Genomic DNA, 19,351 nt, shown 5'->3' with positions numbered 1-19,351 from the left:
TTTGTTTTCAAAGAAGAATTAAAAGTTTTTAAAACCCTAATGCAACCCCCTTCTTGTGGTATTTTTGTCACTTCACATATGTCATCACAAATTCATTCACGAATCTCAACACCATAAGAGATTATAATATCATAGATGCACCATTCATATGTTCATCATGTTCATTAACCCACCTATAGTTCAATAAGCATAGCAAGACATTCCAATACCTTGAATTCTTGCAATGAACTCACCAAAAACTCATATGAATGTGAATCTCATGATCTCAACATAAAATCAACTCTAATCATAAAACAAAATCATCTCAACCACATCTCATATCATCATCAAGAAATCAACCAACACAACTCAAGACATTTGTCAATTAACATAATTATCTCATCATCAATATAATATTCCCAACAGCAACATGATAAATTAGCAACAATAAAATCATAGACCAAACCACGCATCATAAATATGCATTACTCTATCGTTTATAACAACTATATACTTCATGTTTAAGGTTATCAAAACATCTCATATGTTTTGGGTTACTATCTCCTTCGTCTTCTATTATGCACCTATGACCTTCATAGCTTATAAATATGATAAATAAAGGTATACTAACTCAATTATCTTGGTTCTTATCTCATTTGAAAGCTAAGAAGATTATCTCCAACTTTTATGTTACTCAAAGACCTAGTTTGGAAGTATATTATGCCTAAAATTATAATCTATATAAAACTTTTACTTGTTACTGACATCTTGACCTTTGTTTACTAATTTAAGCATATCTATAATTGTCAACATTCTTTTTGAGTGAAACAAAGGTATTAGTTAGCTAACATCCAGAGCTACAACTATCATCCATACCACTTTTCCAAAGTTTGTCTTTTTAACTGAGTTTTGGACTTTGCAAGGATGCACTTAAGCACAGTCCCTTGATAGCGCTGGTCCTATGTTGCACTTAGTGCTACCTAATGCACGCTTAAGCGCCACAAGTTGCAGAATCATAATTTTCTTCTATATTGTCCCTTTAATGAGTCCTAATCCAACTCCATCTCAAATCTTTCATTTCCAAACATAAACATCGAATTAAAACACCATTAATGAGCTAAAAACAGTGATTCCACACATCAAACATAAGATTAAAAATGGTTCAAGCTTCCCTTGCCTATCCAAACTCAATAAACTTGCTTAGAGATGAATAAAATGAGGAAAGAAGGAGACTCTGGGCCCAGGGTGCAAGTTTTCTCCCACTCACACAACAACTCCACACCATCTATATCCCCTAAATCCCATAAACCAACAAAAACCAGATCAAAACCATGAAAATAAACATTTTTATGAACTTTCAATAGTGTTCATGGAGGAAAAATGAAAATGGAAGATGAGAAAGAAAAGAAGAGAGTTCTTTAACATTGAACTAGTTCTCAAACTCGATTAAAGTATTGCTACAAGGTCCCTTGAGTAAATAAATTCAAGGTCTCAAACTCTCCAATGGAGATATATGACTCTCCCTATTCCTTCTAATCACACCCCTTCACTTCTTAAACTCACCCACCTTATTCCTATCACTCAAGGTCCACTCATCTCTCCTCAACCACTCTAAAACTTACTATTCATGTTTAAAACAAATTTTAAACACACACATATCACAAACCATGGTCTCATAATTAATTAATTAATTACATGTACTCAACTTAAATTTAATTGTTATTCTTGTAAGTTACCTAAATCACTTAAGCACACATTACGAAAAATATCATGTTAAATCCTTTATTTATAATTAATGTTGTAATGACTGATTTAGCCTTTATTGGTTTCCCTTGAAGCTTTTAATAAAGGTTCTTTGTTGCACCTCGATTGATCAACAATTTTTCTTTGTTTAATAAATAAGTCTTATGCGAGTGTTAGCCTATAATTGAGCGAGCATTCAAGTCTTGAGTTTTGATTGAACGCTTTTGACACTTGCTAGTGGCGTGAAAATTACCATTGAAATGCAATTGATACCGAAGAATATTACCTAGCTTAGTTTGGGAAGCGTGAAAAGTGATACAAATAATTTTTTTTTAATTAAGTAATTGTGTATAAGCAATTAATACGTTGAAATTAAAGTTAAACTGTTCGGGTGATATTTGGGTTTAATTCTTAACAAAAATTAAGTTTTTATCGGACTTTATTTATTTTTTGTCAAATTCTAGATTAGTTAGAGTTATTTTCAATGAACCGGTAGGTTATAACTAAAAAAAGAAAAATTATTTTTTTATAGACAATACAAATAATTCTAAAGGCCGTCTCCAGGAAAACCTGATAAAATAAAACAAAATTACTTTGCATTTGATACTGAAGAATATTACATAGCAGTGACAAAAGAAAATTCAAAGCACACTAGTGAAAATCGCCAAAAATAAAAGAGAAGCCTTGACAATGACGATATACCAACGACCACCTTTTCCCCTTTCTTTTACAAAGAGATTTTTACACTAATAAATATGTCAACACAAACAATACTGCATGGGTGTCACACTTTCTTCTTGATAGGGTAGTTTGGTTCAACAAATGGATGCAACCGAGACAGAAAAAATCTACGTTGCAGTTGGCTATGATATTGTAGATGGATTTCAAACTTTGAGTTGGGCGATGAAGAAATGGAATTCCCATCCTTGCTCTATTGTCATTCTTCATGTGAATTACAACACTTCCAAGAAATATGTTCCCACACTCCGTATTTTCCTTACATTTGTGTCTCAATTTTCTTTTTCATTACATTTAAGTTCAATTGGGTTTCATCACTTTGGTTTTGGGATTTTGTTGCAGTCGGAAAACTCCCTGCAAAAGGCGCGTCTGAAAAGATACTGGAACGTATCCGGAAACATGAGCAAAGGATAATCCAGAAGCTCCTTTCCAAGTATATAGCTTTATGTGACAATGTGAGGAAATTATGGATCCTCTCCAATTAATTATAAAAAAACTGGAGAGTGTCCACCATTCATTCATATTTTTTTTAATCTTTTATATATAAAAAATATTATACATTAAAATTGATCAACGGTTAAGATCTGATCTAGTTTTGAAAAAAAAAACTAAGGATTTTCCAAAAATTTTGATATTACTTCCCTTTTTCTTTTTTAATTTGTTCTAAGGGAATAATACATTGATAATTGATAATACAATACAATAGACTAATCACGACTAAATACTAAAATTTCTTTTTTTTTATCGTATAAAATTGTGGTAACAAAACTATGACTATTACAATTACATTCTTTTTGTAGTAAATTAATGTGTTCTATTTCTCAATATATATTGCAGGTGCCAGCTGAAACACTTGAAGTTGAGAAATTTGATGAGCCAATGGAAAAGCGCACTATAGACTTGATCCATGGTCTAGGAATAACGAAATTGATCATGGGATTTTCATTCATGAAGCCTTCCTTGTACTCTTTCTTTTCCTTGCTCTTTTCTTACATAGTAAAGAACGTGCGTGCATATATATATGCATGTAATTCATATTGAAAATTTTAATTCTTATTTTAGTATTTTTTTTTTATTGGATCGTAAAGGAGGTTGAGACGGGCTGACCCATCTTATAATGGTAGGCTAAAAATGTTGATCCCTTCTAGTTAAGGATGGATTGGGGATTGGTCCATCATAAATAAGAAAATTAATATTTTATTTCATAAAACAAGATATATCATATATTAATTGTTAATCCTAAATTTGATTTTAACATAAATTTTCTTATTAATATTAATATAAAAATAACAATAAATATGTATTTTAATTTTTAAATAATTCTATAAACTTAAAAAAATACTAAGTGACAACTTTTATATATATATATATATATATATATATATATGACAAGTTAGCAAGTCAACCTGTCCCACCTTATCGGGTTCACGGGTTAAACAGGATGGAATAATGTGGGTTGGTAGGTTAAGTCACCTAACTTGTGCCATCATTTTCTGCCGATAGGTGGGCCAACACCCTATATTGTCACCCCTAATTTTTTATTCTTTATTCTTAAACTAAAATTCATACACACATGTGAATAAATATATGAAGAAGGGATTAATTTATTTTAAAAGTAACTATAATTCTTATTAGGGATGAGAATAGGCCAGACCAGGCTACAGGGGCTTACGACCTGGCCTACATAAAGCCTGACCTGGACTGGCCTATTTAATTAAAAAGTTAGGTTCAGGCTTTTTTAAAAGCCTATTAAATTAAATAGATCAGACTTAGGCTTATTAAAAAGTTTTATAAGCCTGATAGGCCTGCCTATATATATATATTTATATTATTTTTTGGGTACCAATATATACTTATATTATTTTTTGGGTACAATTAATTATTTATTTGAAACTAACAATTATTACATTACTGCTCCATAACTTCCATTTCTATAATCAAGTAAGACTTTAATTACAATTTAGGTGTGAGTCATGTGTCCCTTTATATTCCTCATTATTTTTATTTGCTTTCCTTTTCCTTTAACTTTCCTGTTACGTCCCTATCCCCACCCCTAATTCTTTTATATATATATATAATATCTCTTTTAAATTTATTCTTCATTCTTATCTTTCATTTTCTTGAAATTTAATGGTTAAGATTAATTACTTATTGTAACCATTAGATCTCAAGAAAAAGAAAATAAATAATAAGGATGAAGGGTAACTCTAAAAGAATTAATTATGATTTGGGTCATGTTAGATTGTTAAGAATTAAAATAAATACTTAGATTCATTATATATCCCTTCCTAAAGCATTTTTTTAAAAAGATAAACTTAAAATAATTCTTATTATCTCTTAATGAATCAACCGTGATATATATTTATTTAAATTTATATGGTATAATCTTATTTAATAATTTAATAAGCTCAATTAATTTTAAATATATAAAATAAATCCGATGATAAATAATTAATATAATTATTTATAATATTAGTACACGTTAATTAATTATTAAACATAAAAGTCTAACAATTCAATGACTTTTATCACTTTCTTTTTTCTGGTTTAGGAAATCGGAAGTTGACGTTAACGGATTGTTCTACGTTAATCAGCACAAGCCACCCTTTTGTGAGTTGTTCGTTATCTTTGGAGGGAAACAAGTTACACCTCGAGTGAAGAATGACGAGATAATCATGGAGGATGATAATGGGTTCAAGATTGCCAGCATGAGAGATAAGATAAATTGTATAGATTGGCTAGAGAGAATGTTCTTTGATAAAACCATTGACACCCAACATAGAAGTTCTTGCGCACCATCATCATCTTCAACAAATTTCGAGCCGTATCTTAACCAAAACGAATGGAAATTTAGTTTCCAAGAAATTGAAAATTATGCGCAGGAGTTAATGTCTTTAAATTTGGAGGAAGGAAGTTCTGGCCAAGACAACCATGTTTCCCACTTTAACCCAATTGAGCCATATGTCAAAGAACGTAACAGTTCGAATAACATGGTAACTAAATCATTTTTATGAATTCTTTTTTTTTTTTTGGTACAGAAAAGAAAACTTCTTTAAAAGACACCATAGGAGAATAAAAGAAAATAAAGCGATAAAATAAACTAAATTTTTCGTCTAAGCCAAAATTAATTATGTATGTAAGTTTTAAAAAAAATACTTTTTTTAACTTCTAGTGGAAAGTTGAGGTATATAAATTAATTATAATTAACAAACAAATATTTATATTTTCTAAGAGGCACTTGGTGAAAAACTCATCCAATCTGACTTTAATTATATGGCCTTCATTACTAATTGTACTGTTAATTTAATTAAGAACATTCTTTCGTTTTGGTTTGGTTTTCTTTTATTTTGTTTCTCATTAATCATTATGTCACATAGTAGACTCATCAACATATTGTCCAAATTGAATATCAACTCAGAGTGCCGCAGAAAATATTGACATACTCAAAGATAAAGTGAATGAAGCTTACAGAACCATCCAATTAAAAAGGAAAGAAGACGAGGCCAATTGGGAGAGACATGAAAAAGCTGAATGGGCTATTTATTTGTGTAACCGTCGGGTAATAACATTTATTGTTGTTTTTATTAAAAACTCAGGCATGATTAGTAAATTGATTCGAAATAGATTATTAGATGAGAACACATAACTGAAAGACTCATTTATTATCCTTCAGCTTTTGGGTTAAAATATACTCCCTCCTTACTAAAATAATTGTTGTGTATTAAAATTAAAGAAATAAAATAATAAATAAATAAATAATAATTTTATATAATTAATCTTATATTATCATTAATTATTTTTAGATTTTATAGTTCACCATTATTATATAAAGAATATAAATAATAATAAAAATAATTAATGTTATATTAAAAAAATTAAAATAATAATTATTTTAGAAGTTTTTTTTTCTTATCGGACAATTAAAATTATACTAAGAGAATATTATGAAATCTATAATTGTAGTATTTTACTTCTATCCTTTTGACAAACTATGAAGAAAAAAATAGGAATATATTCTATAATATTTTATTTAACATATTTTATATTAATTAAAATTTATTAAAATTTATAAAATTAAATAAGATTTGTTAGACATGAAAGTTACAAATTTAATTATTTTTGATAATTTCAACTAATATAAAATAAGTTTAATTATTATATATTATCAATGTAAACTTTTATACATTGTCAATCAATATTCACAATATATGGTACTATAACTTTTAAAGTAATTATAACTTTTAGAATATGATTCAAACATTTTAAATATGTGACATTTTACTTGATGATGTAAAAAAATGTATACTATCAACATTCCAATTAAATTCATTTAAAATAATGCATTAGAGAGTTTGCTTATAGCATTTATTAACTATAATCAACTTCTCCTCTTTAAAGCAGATTTTAATTTAATTTTTTTAATTAAAATTAATTTGGATATATATCTTGATTAATTAATTATGTTAAAACTAATTTTTTCATACTGATCTAAAAATAAATATACTTCTCTTGAACACTTCAACAAGTTTCACCCATATTCTCATCACAAAAGTTATCATTAATTCTTGTTGCAGGAAGAAGAACTTGAATATCTAATAAAGGAAGAAGTGACAAGAAAGGAAGAACTGAGGAAGGATCTGGATGCAGAAAAAGAACAATTTCACAAAATTAAAATGGATATTGAGGATAGCAAGAAAAAGCTTAGTTTAGTGGCAGAGCAACAATCAGAGCTCCTAAACAGGCTTCATATTTACACATTGGCAGTGCCACAAGCTGAAACCAAACTAGGGAAGGCATTGGCTGAAAAGACAGAGATGCTTATGGAGATGGATGGTCTAAGGAAACAAAGGAATGCAATGAATAGAAGCATTGAATTTTTTCAGAGAAAAAGATGCCACAAGAATGAGTGTAGGCTGATAGAAAAGGGTTGTGGTTTGAGGGAGTACACAAAGGAGGAGATCACCTTAGCCACCCAAAACTTTTCAGAGCAAATGAGGTTGAAATCGGATGGGAATTGGACCAATGTGTACAGAGGACAAATTAATCATTCCACTGTTGCAATCAAGATGCTCAATCATGTTCCTGACTTGTCCCAACTAGATTTCCAAGCCAAGGTAAATAAACCACAATGAAAACTTACTGTGTTATGTTCCAAGAATAATTTTAAGAAGATTTATTTTTTTATCTTAATCATTAATTTTTCTAAATATAATAATAAAGATTCACTACTCATTATAATCATTAAAAATAAATAATGAAAATGAAAAAAAAATTAAAAAAATTAATCTTAGAATAAGTTGATTCCTCCCCTGTTTATATATGGTTGGACAATAATATTAATAGTATAAAAAATATTATAATAAACATGAACGAAAATATCTCTCTGTTAAAAAAAATACACTATAATATAAAAAAAATATGTACACCATTATTAATTAACAGCTTGTTGGGATTCTTTCTTTAACTGTAGAAGCACAGTAAAAACACCTTAAATCAAACATTAAGTTGAAAATTATCATGAATAAATTTGAATATAACAAGGACATTACTTGTCAGAAGCCTTTTAAAGTGAGTAAAAATAAAATACATCGTGAATAAAAAAATCAATCATTGATATTTCACCACGTTCATGATTTGTTATGTATACGTGCATAATATTGATTACTGATTTTTTCATCAACGACTATGATTACTTACTCTTACTTTGAAGGAGTTAGATCCATATTTGTTAATTAATGTTGAAAGGTAGAAAAAGAAGCCTATTATATAACGACAATAGACACAATCCTAAAAACAAATTCCTACCTCTGGTGCTTCCTATTTTTGAACAGTCACATGATTAACATGAATTATTTAGAAAATACAAATGAAAAGGTATATTGTATATCATATTGTTGAATAATTTAGAGTTTGTTTGGGGAAGTCGCTCTAATAGTCTATAAGTTGTTAAATTAAAATAAGCTTGTTAGATATACTATTTTATTAGTTTCTATCTTATTTTTAGATGCTATTTCAACAAATGATTTATTTTATAAGTTAGTAGTTTTTTTTTTCCTTTTTGATTTTTGTTCTTACTTCTTTACTTAGATTTTTTTCTTTTTACCTTTTAGAAACTCTTTTGCACTCTTGTCACTTTTATGTCATTTTATATTTATCAACTAACTTATTAGTTAACTTCATAAATATTTTTAATTCAATCAACTAGTTTAGCTTTTAGATCCTAATTTCTAATTTATAAGTTTTTAATCAGCTTATAAGTTTTTAACTTACATGTGAATTAGTTTTACTATAAACACCCTCAATAGAAGAGTTCAATTAAAATTAGGAAGCATAAAGTGGTTTTAGTGTTGTATTTTGTTTCAGTTTCAAGTACTTTTAATTGAAATATTTTTCTTTTTCTGTTGTTTTTTTTTCAACTTTTACTGATGATGAAATTCAACTATTTTTAGGTGAGGAATCTTGGTAAAATTCGGCAACCTCATCTGGTTGCTATGTTGGGCTTTTGCTCTGAGCCCAAATGCTTAGTATTGGAATACATGAACAATGGCAGCTTGGAAGAAATGCTATTTTGCAAGAGCAAAAACCGGGTCTTAAGTTGGCGTGATTGCATAAGGATAGCCATAGAAGTTTGCTCAGGGTTGGGCTTTCTAAATGCAGCTCAGCCCAAGCCCATTGTTCATTGTCATCCTTCTCCATCCAAAATCCTCCTAGATTGCAATCTTGTTGCAAAAATAACAGGTTTTGGGCTTCATGGGTGCAGTGAAGAGTGTAATGATAATTCATCAGATATGAAGGCAATAGGGGTTTTATTGCAAAATCTATTGAATGGAAGAAGAAATTTGGTGACAATGGATACAGAGGCTTGTTTTGATGAGATTGGTGAGCAATGGCCATTTGATGTGGCAAGAGATGTTATGGGCTTAGCTATGCGGTGCATGTCCATGAATTGTGAGCCCAATGGAGAAATGAGCATAACAAGAGTCGTGGAGGAGCTCAATGAGATCAGAAAAAAGGGTGATGACATGGTTGCTAGGGAAGGATGGAGGAATATAAATGGGGGAAACGTACATGGACAAGATTCTACCCATGTGCCTAGTGTTTTCATTTGCCCTATCCTTCAGGTTAGTGTCCAAGTTTATTTTATTTATTTATTTAAGGTTATTTTATTTATTTTTGAAAACATTGATAAATAAGGTTTTAAATTTCAGTGACAATTTCATGGTATTTTCTTTATATTATAGGGAATTGTGGATGAATGCGGCCACAAATCATGACAATGAACACATAAATCTTGACCTTGTGGCTGCAATTGCATTTACAAATTGTTTTTTTTAAAGACTTCGGTGTCAAATTTTTATTTGGAAATAAAATTGGATGTGAAACTATTCTTAAAATAATTTAATAGAAATTTATAATCTAATTATAAATTGTGATATAATTGAAATTATTAAGTTTTATAATAATTATTTTAAAAATTGTATTTAAAGTAATTTTTAATTAATTGATAAAAGTAAAATATTTTATACCAGTCTCTTTCTTATAAAGACATTACACTTTTATTTTGGAAGCATTTTTTTTAAGATTGTATTTTTACAAGCATAATAAAGATTGCATTTTTGCCATGTACACTGCAGAGAATAATGAAAAATCCACATATAGCAGCAGATGGATTTTCTTATGAGCTAGAAGCAATAGAAGAGTGGTTGCAATCGGGGCATGACATATCACCCAAAAACCTGAAGCTGAAGCACAAATTACTTACCCCTAATCATACCCTCCGTTCCCTAATTGAGGACTGGCAAGGCAAGAGATCAGCTAAAGTTGCAAATTAATTAATACTGCACATCTTTTCATTAAAATTAAAAGTTTCAGTGGGTTAAGTTTAAGGTAAACTTTACAAAATTATTTATAGCTACCCACCAAGATCTTTATATTGGTACCAGAATTGAAACTCAAGCCCTTACGAGATACGAAGGATATCTTTACTAATTAAATCATTTTTTGTTGACTTGTTTGGTCATATATACTTACGTACCATGATAATAAAATTTGTATAATTTAATTATAATATTAACACCAAATAGACATACTAAGGAAAACTATTGTTTTTTTTTATTCGGTAAGAATTTTATATATTGTAAGAGTATTTTAAATTTAAATAAAATAACAAATATAAATTGAATTTTTTTAATTTTTAAAATAGTATAACTAAATTTATTTATTTCAAAAATATCACAATTAATTTGAAAATATGTAGAATATAACACAAAAATATTTTTGTTCCTGTTACAAATAGACTGGATACTAACCCTTATGCCGAAGGGTCTTCTCTAATGGTCCCTTGTCGAAATCTCCCGTGTGTGAGTCCAAAAGAGCGAGGATATATACAAAAGGTACTCCAACGTTCAAATAATGTTTCGGTTCAAAATTGTTGATGATATATAGTGGATATTCAAGAATGAATCAGTCCTCTTACATGCTGAGTTCTCCCCTTTATATATTGATCTTACTGGACTTGAGGTCTATAGGTCTGCACGTTTTGATAACCAATTAGGTAATACACCTCTTAAGCTTACTTAGGTATTTCTAACAAGTAATTACCCTTAAGCGGGTTTATTGACTATAATCATGGTCGAATGGTATTCTTCACTTCTATATGTCAAAGGCTAAGATAAAATAATTCAACTACTACTATTTAAAAGCGAAAACAATTAACTGCGGGCAGGGATTATATCTCCATTTTGCTTTGATGAACCAATCCATATCCTCAAATATACTATTAGCATATCAGTGGAAGGTTGAGCCTAAAGGCTACAAATATAGATTTGCTGCATTATTTTCAATTGCCGGTGATTCATTTCAACCCCAAATATCAAACTGGAACTACAAAAATTGAACCATTGATTGATTATAAAATATATAAATGTACAAGTACAATAATTTCTCCATTGTTTTGTTTTCAGATCACATTGACCTATGTGAAACAGCTATAGAATTCACAAGCATAATCAGTGCTAAACTATTTCCTATTTGGCCTTGCAGTGACTAAATCCAAGATTATTTGTTTTTATTCTTCATGAGCTTCAATATCTTCTAAGCTCTAGGGATCAGAAGTGAATGTTATCATGAGTCCATGAATAGAAGAAATCAGACATAGCCTAATATTCAGACTCCCAAACATTTCGCCCAACGGAAACACCTAGCAATTTTCTTTGGCAAAGAATATGCGGATTGCAGAGAAGGATCAGTTGCAATATCTTCAGCTCGTGACCATATATACACCCCTCGTTCTTGTTTACTTCCCGGGACAGTGTTGTCCAGTATGAATGCCACCAAAAGTGTAATCACCATGTTTAAGGACATAAGAGCATTGATTGCAAAATCAAGCTGAAACATTGGGAGGATAAAAATGACACGGTTAGCTCATCTTCACCAAAAAAAATTAATTGCAGCTAGTAGATTTTAATTGATGAAAAATTGTAGGCTTAATTATACTCTCGATCCCTTGATATCATCATTTTTCGAATTTGATCTTCCCATTCTTTTTCCGAATTTGATCCCCTATTTAGCTTTTAATGGTACAATTTTGGTCTATATCCCCCTATTTATCTTTAAATTGTACAATTTTGGTCTATCAGATAATTGGACATTCAATATTTAATATAAATGCTAATGTGATCATTCATCCACGTTAGGATATCCATGTCTACACATCTGCCATATCAATATTATCATTGAATGTCAAGTTAACAAGTGAAACAAAATTAGACAATTAAAAGAATGGGAAGATCAAATTTGTGGAAAAAAAATGGAAGGTCAACCTCGAGATATGATGATAAAAAAGTGTAATTAAGTCAAATTTGTACACTAGCTCATAGAAATGTTATGGATGATAATTATGTGATATTTGTATGGTTTTAAATTTCAATCTGGAATCATAGTTGCAGCCACGATATAAAAAATTTTAAGGTGTAACTACATCTCGACCACTATTGCAAGTTGTGGCGTCATTTATTTGCAATCTTTTTAATTAGTCCAACTTGATTATTAGCATATTCACATATAGCCTATGAAATATGTTCCTTCTTATACTACTTGATTTTTAGTAAAGGCAAGGGCTGTCTGCATAGAGAAAGTGCTTACTTGTTTATTGCCAGAATGGAATGGTCCACTAGATGCAGCCCCATAAGGTACCAGGTAAGCAGGCAGTATCAGACTGGTTTGAGGCTTGTATTGTTGAAAATAGGCAGGGATTGATAGACCAAGGAACAACGAAACACCAACTATTGTCATGTTCCTGAAGCTGGTACATTGACCATACTGTAAGTTTGAAAGGCCCAAAGCTGCTATAAGAGCCCAAATGAAACACAGTACAGAAGCAGCCAAGCCCTGTGGAATGGAAGCAATAAGAGCACCCACTTTTCCTACAAAATAATATGAGAAATTGAATTAAAGTGTCTTACAATTTGGGGTTTGGCCTAAATCAATTCTACAAAATCAGTTTATAAAGTAAGGATTACTCTCCAATAATATACTTCAATTTGGTCATATCACTAGTTAATATACCAAGTAGCAAAATGAAAAGGCTGTTTAATATTTTGATATCAAATTATGGTTTGTGTCATTAAGTTTTGTTGATTTACCCATAAAGGAGAAGAGAATCATGAAAGCTGCTCCAAGTTCCACCACCCTCCGACTTGCCACCTTTGTTGTGTCAATTGTGTGAACATTTTCTGTCAAGGTGGTTGATCCAGTTCCGGAACCCCAAAGACCAGCCAATATACTACAGAAACCCTCCAATGCAATTCCTCGGCTCACAACTCCTGGAGTTGGAGGCCTCAAATTGACTTGCAGTGATGTAGAATGATAAGTTCCAACCTGGAAACCAACATGTTACTACTACAAAAAAAAGCTTTTAACATCGGTTTAGAACTATTGAACTTGAAAGTTGGATACTTTCAACATCGGTTTTACAATTTTAGTTTCTTCCCGGATCATATTTGATCCTTGCTTTCAACATAAAAATTCATCCTAAGGTTTAAAAACGTTTGGACTTCGAAGATATCACTTGAACAGTAGCATCACACTCGCTAACACATCCTTTCTAACACACATCATAGTAGTAAGACCTATACAATTTTGTGATTTCCAATCAATTTTAACAAATAATAAAGATTGTAACACTAATATTTCTCTAACAACCTTTCTGATACAAAATATCTATGTGTATGTATGTCACTTTAATAATTCTGTGTATGTATGTCACTTTATTGAATTTAAATACAAAATATCTTTTAACATTTCACTAGTTTTGCGGCCCCTTTTGAATTTCTCAATCTAGATAGACAGCCCTGTGATTTAAGTATCTCATTGAGTTTCCCGTTCTACCTAATGTGAGATTCATAAGTCAACATTACCACCACTTTTAAGATAACTCACAGAATGTACCGATTAACCCAAAAGACGTGAGAAAGCTTCATGCCATATCAAGCTTCCTATTCTGTTAGTTGTGGGAGTCATAATACTAAGCAGATGATATTTTGCACTTGCAAGCATTTAAACAATGTACTTACTGAATCCACAGAGGCAACCAGCGACACTACGGTCATGATTATGCAAGTCCTAAAATGGAAAATAGGAAAACCCCACTGTAAAGGGTAAGGAATTCTGAGCCATGCAGAAGTTAACAGTGCGTTGGATATATCAGTCCTGCAATGTTTCATGGTATAAGCATGCTTTCTGCATGCATCAGTCAAAATGTTTGAACTTGGGATATTGGGATTGCATCCTTTGTAGTTATAAGCTCCCCCAGCTGTTAAAAAGGACGCATATATCCAAGTTAATGTAACACTCAAGGGAACCTGCAAATATTCAGAAGTTTGTCAACACATTTTGTTAGTATATCCACATGTAATAAAGGAAAACGTAGCAATCTAAGTTCTCAACTAATTGACACAAATGATGATGAAGTATACAATCGTTTATTTTTTTCCTCTAATTTAACTTATTTATCTCCTACACTTATTACTTAGTAAATCAAAGATGACCAAGGAAATGTCAATCAGAGTGTGTATAACTTCAATTTCCTCACGACAAACCTGGAGCCTTGCCAAAGAGTTCTAACTGTTTTAAACTTTAATGTGATATTGACATAAGATTTCATGATTAGCCTTCAATATAAACTGGCTCCACAGATATTGACGAGTTTGATCACACAAGTCATTAAGCTAAAGTTATCTTCTTTTCTTTCCTCACAGTGTGTGGTGTGAGACTGTTTGTGTTTTGAAAGGATGATCAAACACAATGAAACCAGAAAAGTATTCATTACTTTTTATATGAATGATTTTCAACATGCAAGATAAGCACGGCAAGCTAACTTGTTTATGAATTCCTGTCAGAGAAAGTGAATCATCTAAACTAGAAAGCACAAAAATTATATGTAATGTATTCCATGCCTTAAAAAAATCAAAATAAGAGGAACATGTTAATTCAAGATACTTACAGCATAAATTCGAAATGTGTGGTGTCCAAAAATAGATATTCCTCGAAGATGCTTCAAATAAGAAATAAAAGAAACAAAGATATGAGTTTCAGAAAACAACTGAAACCATTTAAAGGACAAAAGCCAATAATTTTTTTACAAGAGACAAACACAGACAGCCTTTTTAATATTACAAGAAGGAACTTTACAGTCATTTCAAAGACTTTTCATGCATCGGATTATTCTATATCAGTGCTGCTTGAAATGCTTAGGTCGTGACTCACCAGTGTGAATAATAGAACTAATGCTATCTGCGGAATGCTAATTTCTATGCATGTTCCAGCTTGTGGAAAGCCGTAGCTGAAGAATGCTAAACCTACAGCAGCAACAGTTGGAGCCACCACAATTGGGTTGATTATCCTAGAAGTCATAACAAGTTGTTATAAAATTGCAAAGAATTAACACATTAGACTAAAGTCTTAATAGCTCTCCTCAGATAAAATTTCAGTAGCTTTTGTGTTCACTTCATCACCAACATAAACTCACACCATATTAACTGATTTAAGGAGACGTTTAAATTAATAAAAAAAATTAATTAAACATTTATTTAATAAAATGAGATTATTGAAATAAGATAAATTGAGTTTATAAGACGGTCATATCATAAGGCACATTTATAAGCTCAACAAAGCTCTCTAGAAGCTCTACCAAATCAAATGCCCCTATAATTGCATAGGCTTATTCTATTCCTAATTATTCTTTTCTAGATATCTAAACTATGCTACATATTTTAAGATCCATGTAAGAGAGAATAAATGAATACCAAAAAGTTTAATTACTTGTCAATTTTGCGTGCCTTGTTAATCAGGCTGCACAAAATATGATTTATTTGCAATTTAAGGGTTGCCACCTAAATGACCAAAAACAAGGCTTCAGTGTTGCATGATCACCAATGAGTGTATTATGTAACTAGATTTCTCATAAAGGGAAGCAGAGTGTGTTGGTCATGTTACTATTCTAGGAAGTTGGAAAATATGCAGCATTGTGTCAAGAGCTAAAGATATGTATATTTCCATGACAAAATTTTAACATAAAGGCTTTAAAGTTTAAATTCAGATGATTCTACAAGAAATATTGAAAACATGAGATTATTCATCTGTTTATCTATTATGTTAATAGATGATATACACATTTATATTAATTATTTAACAATGTAGCAACTTAGAGAACTAACAAAGATAAAGATATTTTAAACATAAAATGAAAAGACGAAAGATATTTCTTTTCCACCAGAAATTTATCAAGCTCTGGTGAACACGAGAAAGATCACATGCAACTCTTTGTTACCTGAGAAGAAGAGACATCAAACCACTAAGTCCCAGGATACATTGGAATATTGAGCCAACAATTATAGCTCCCTGGAGTTCCCTCATTATGTGCCTAAATTTCTGCAGTTATAAGCAGGCATTAATATGGAAGCTAGAAATAGTTACCAACCAGAAGAAGATTAATCAAAGTTAAATGTGACTTATGAACAACAATTCCCTTCACTGGGTTGGTCCAAAACAGAGAACTCTGATAGATGCACCAATGCAGAAAGAAGCAAAAAGGAAAAATGCTTCTGGTGATTCAAATAATGAAGTACCAGGATTTAGATTACTTGATGTAATTGTACAAGCCTGAAAGAGCTTAAGGACAACGAATTAACATTTTCTGTCAGTCATTGAACTTACGTGATGTGTAAGATTTCGAAATTCTTCAGCATTTATGATAACCAATGCCGGTGCCAAATACACAAATGAGCTCCCTTGAACTAAAGGTAGTCGGGTGCCAAAGTAGGAATGCAGTATCGTTGTGATGCCAGAAAGAAACAGCATTGTCGAAATTACATTAGCAGTATCGTTCTGTCATCATTGATTGATATGCAAGTGAATACAAATGAATATGGAAAGGTATTATATCAATTTTTCTAGGGTCATTATATAAAGGCATATCTTACATCTGTTCCACCCATGGTTGGTACCATGATTAATGGGATTAATACTAGCGAGCCAACCAATGATAGGTAGTGCTGCAGGCCGTAATAGATAAGAGGTACTGCAGTTAAAGATACGTTAATCAAAAGAAGTAATAACGTTTTTAGCAAGTCATAGAAGCAGGATTTAGCTAATTAACTTTAATTGCTACTTATGAGATAATATCATAGTAATTGTGAAAGTGATTTGTTAATAAAAATGGGAAATGGGGAGATTCACAGAGCTCTCCATCAAACACAACTTGATAAATAGCTAGAGGCATTTCCTCTCTCTCTCTTTCACTTTAATTACTACTCTACTTGTCTTTAACCCTGTTATGTTGAACAATACTCAAACCAATTTGATGGCATTCATGCTCAAATCTAAATAACATATGGTATGCATCATCAACAAACTAATTTAAAAAAAAAATGAAACTAGATTATTAAAATTCATAATGTGTAGACTTAAACTTGGGGACCAATCTCCAGCTTATAATTGAACAGACTTTTGGTCTTGTGATTTGTGAATACCCAATCACGCAGAAGCTGATAACATTACTACATATATATCAGAAAGTTACAGTGCAGAAAAAATAATACTATGCCGTTCAAAGATCATATGATTAATGAAATTGATTAGAATATACTATGTTGCCATCAGGCTAAGGCATAAGACTTGGACAAATTTTTTTCACACAAATTCAAATTAAACAAAGCAGAATTTGTTTAAAATTATCCAAATTAGCTCTCTAACTTAGATGTGAGAAACATAAAATTGAATTGAAACTAACCAAGACCCGGATTTTCTGTGATACTGTACTTCAATCCAGATGATCCCTGCCACTCTCTTCCAGAAGATTCCTCCCCCTCCGGAAACAGATTCACCTTAACATCTCCTTCAGCTACCCCTTCCTCTTCCTTCTTCTGCTCTGGCAAAGGAGCAACCGCAGAAACTCCATGGCTATTACTATCATGATTCGTGCTCACCGTCATTCCATTAGCATCACCATTCCCTCTTAACCCAACTTTCTTGTCACCATCACCAGCCAAAGCCAAACCAGGCTCATCCCCAATTTTCCTTCTCTGGTTTTGGCTCCCCACTGCTCCATTCCACACATCCTTTGACCTCAAAACTCTATCATTCTCACCCCTTATGACTCGATGCTTGGACACAAAAACCGGCTCAATCTCATTGTCCCGATTAGGCCTTGCCAACCCCAGCACCGGATCAATCTCTATCGTGGGAGAGGACCCTCCTTCTCTCTGATCATCAACACTCTTCACATCAAACCCAACACTATCAAAATTCTCATTAGCACTAGTCCCAGCTTCCCCAGAGTAATCAGACACAAACCCAGTTCTCTTTGCCCATGACTTCAACTCTTTAGGATTGTGATCACTTCTTGGCACAAAGGGCTCAACTTTTGCATCACTAACATCATGTCTCTTGCCAGTGCCATCCCTCATAGCCTTTCCCCTATCTAAGAACTCCGAACTCGACCCGGTTTCCATTGAACCGTTTTCTTTCACTTGTTTCTTTTCCTTTCTTTCAAAGTTGGGCACTGACAATCCAAGAGTTCAATTCAACCCAATATAGTACAAAGAACAAAGATGAAAACTTTGCAACGTGAAGGAACCAACCCAGAGGCTTCACTTCACATCACAGCAAAGAGCTAAACTCCGGAGAGTGAGAGAGTAGAAGCAAAGGAACAGTATATGGCGAAAAGACAAGGAAAGAAAACCATCACAACAACAACAACGTGCATTGGTGTAGCGATTAACGGTTAGTGTTGAAGGGAAATACAGTGAACAACACATTGACTCAGACTCAGAGACATATCTTATCTTCACTTCAACTCATTGCAGCTCGCAAGTTGCTTTCAAAGGAAAGCGTGAATGTGAGTGTGTGACCTTAATCACATAAACGTCTTTCTGGCATGGCCTCTTGATGTTGACAAAGGACCTAGCTAGCTAAGTTTCAAGCTGAATTTTCAAATGTGAAGAGTAACGTTACATAACACATTAACACTACTGCAGGTTGAACCTTCGGGTTAATTTTTTTATGTGCTTTTTACTCCTAATATTCTTTAAGGAACTAATAATAAAGGAAACTAATGCGTCACTTTGCTTCAAATTGAAGTTTCTTATTCTTATTATTCCTCTCAGTATTTATTTCGGGGAGACTCATGAAGTGAAGTGGAGTAATTCAATTGCTTTGTTACATTATTACAATGATGATTATGCGGTGGAAAACAGAGAATTTAATTAGTAGGTCCCAATCCAATTGGCGTTGTTGGAAAAAGAGTTTGAAGTGGATTATTATTATTATTCAATACTAACTAGTGTGACAAGAATATTGATTAAAAAAATAAAAATAAAAATATTTTTATTGA

General features: G+C 31.6%; 2 protein-coding genes across 3 annotated transcripts; one reads left to right on the top strand and one right to left on the bottom strand.

Annotated features, from left to right (window-relative positions):
* The first annotated feature begins 2,507 nt into the window (after window positions 1-2,507).
* Window positions 2,508-10,468, top strand: LOC114394666 (putative U-box domain-containing protein 50). 2 transcript variants are annotated; one of them, XM_028356336.1, is made up of 8 exons: window positions 2,508-2,710; window positions 2,803-2,915; window positions 3,298-3,422; window positions 5,012-5,453; window positions 5,879-6,019; window positions 7,035-7,574; window positions 8,910-9,581; window positions 10,095-10,468. In XM_028356336.1, the coding sequence occupies exons 1-8, from the start codon at window positions 2,545-2,547 to the stop codon at window positions 10,290-10,292; spliced, it is 2,397 nt and encodes a 798-aa protein (XP_028212137.1). In that variant the 5' UTR covers window positions 2,508-2,544; the 3' UTR covers window positions 10,293-10,468. The 2 variants fall into 2 exon arrangements, with proteins under 2 accessions (XP_028212137.1, XP_028212136.1); XM_028356335.1 differs by having other exon boundaries at window positions 2,508-2,915.
* Window positions 10,469-11,332: 864 nt separating this feature from the next.
* On the bottom strand, window positions 11,333-19,145 carry LOC114397500 (nucleobase-ascorbate transporter 11-like). The gene is made up of 10 exons (XM_028359557.1): window positions 17,750-19,145; window positions 16,941-17,038; window positions 16,675-16,845; window positions 16,289-16,389; window positions 15,226-15,361; window positions 14,963-15,013; window positions 14,034-14,321; window positions 13,104-13,338; window positions 12,604-12,884; window positions 11,333-11,847 (listed from the first exon to the last, which is right to left on the bottom strand). The coding sequence occupies exons 1-10, from the start codon at window positions 18,468-18,470 to the stop codon at window positions 11,626-11,628; spliced, it is 2,304 nt and encodes a 767-aa protein (XP_028215358.1). The 5' UTR covers window positions 18,471-19,145; the 3' UTR covers window positions 11,333-11,625.
* Between the last annotated feature and the right edge of the window lie 206 nt (window positions 19,146-19,351).

This window comes from Glycine soja, chromosome 18 (genome assembly GCF_004193775.1).
Source record: "Glycine soja cultivar W05 chromosome 18, ASM419377v2, whole genome shotgun sequence".
NCBI lineage: Eukaryota > Viridiplantae > Streptophyta > Magnoliopsida > Fabales > Fabaceae > Glycine > Glycine soja.
Note: the sequence above shows the minus strand (reverse complement) of the source record. Positions and strands in the feature narration are given on the sequence as shown.

Bases quoted from the DNA above. Each gene is read 5' to 3' on its own strand.
- LOC114394666 (XM_028356335.1), top strand. From the start codon at position 2,634: ATGGAATTCCCATCCTTGCTCTATTGTCATTCTTCATGTGAATTACAA. The intron at 5,454-5,878 runs GTAACTAAATCA...ATATCAACTCAG, and splicing joins GTAACAGTTCGAATAACATG to AGTGCCGCAGAAAATATTGA. The intron at 7,575-8,909 runs GTAAATAAACCA...AACTATTTTTAG, and splicing joins AACTAGATTTCCAAGCCAAG to GTGAGGAATCTTGGTAAAAT.
- LOC114397500 (XM_028359557.1), bottom strand. From the start codon at position 18,470: ATGGAAACCGGGTCGAGTTCGGAGTTCTTAGATAGGGGAAAGGCTATG. The intron at 16,846-16,940 runs GTAAGATATGCC...CAATGATGACAG, and splicing joins CAACCATGGGTGGAACAGAT to AACGATACTGCTAATGTAAT. The intron at 14,322-14,962 runs GTAAGTATCTTG...GAATATTTGCAG, and splicing joins ACACATTTCGAATTTATGCT to GTTCCCTTGAGTGTTACATT.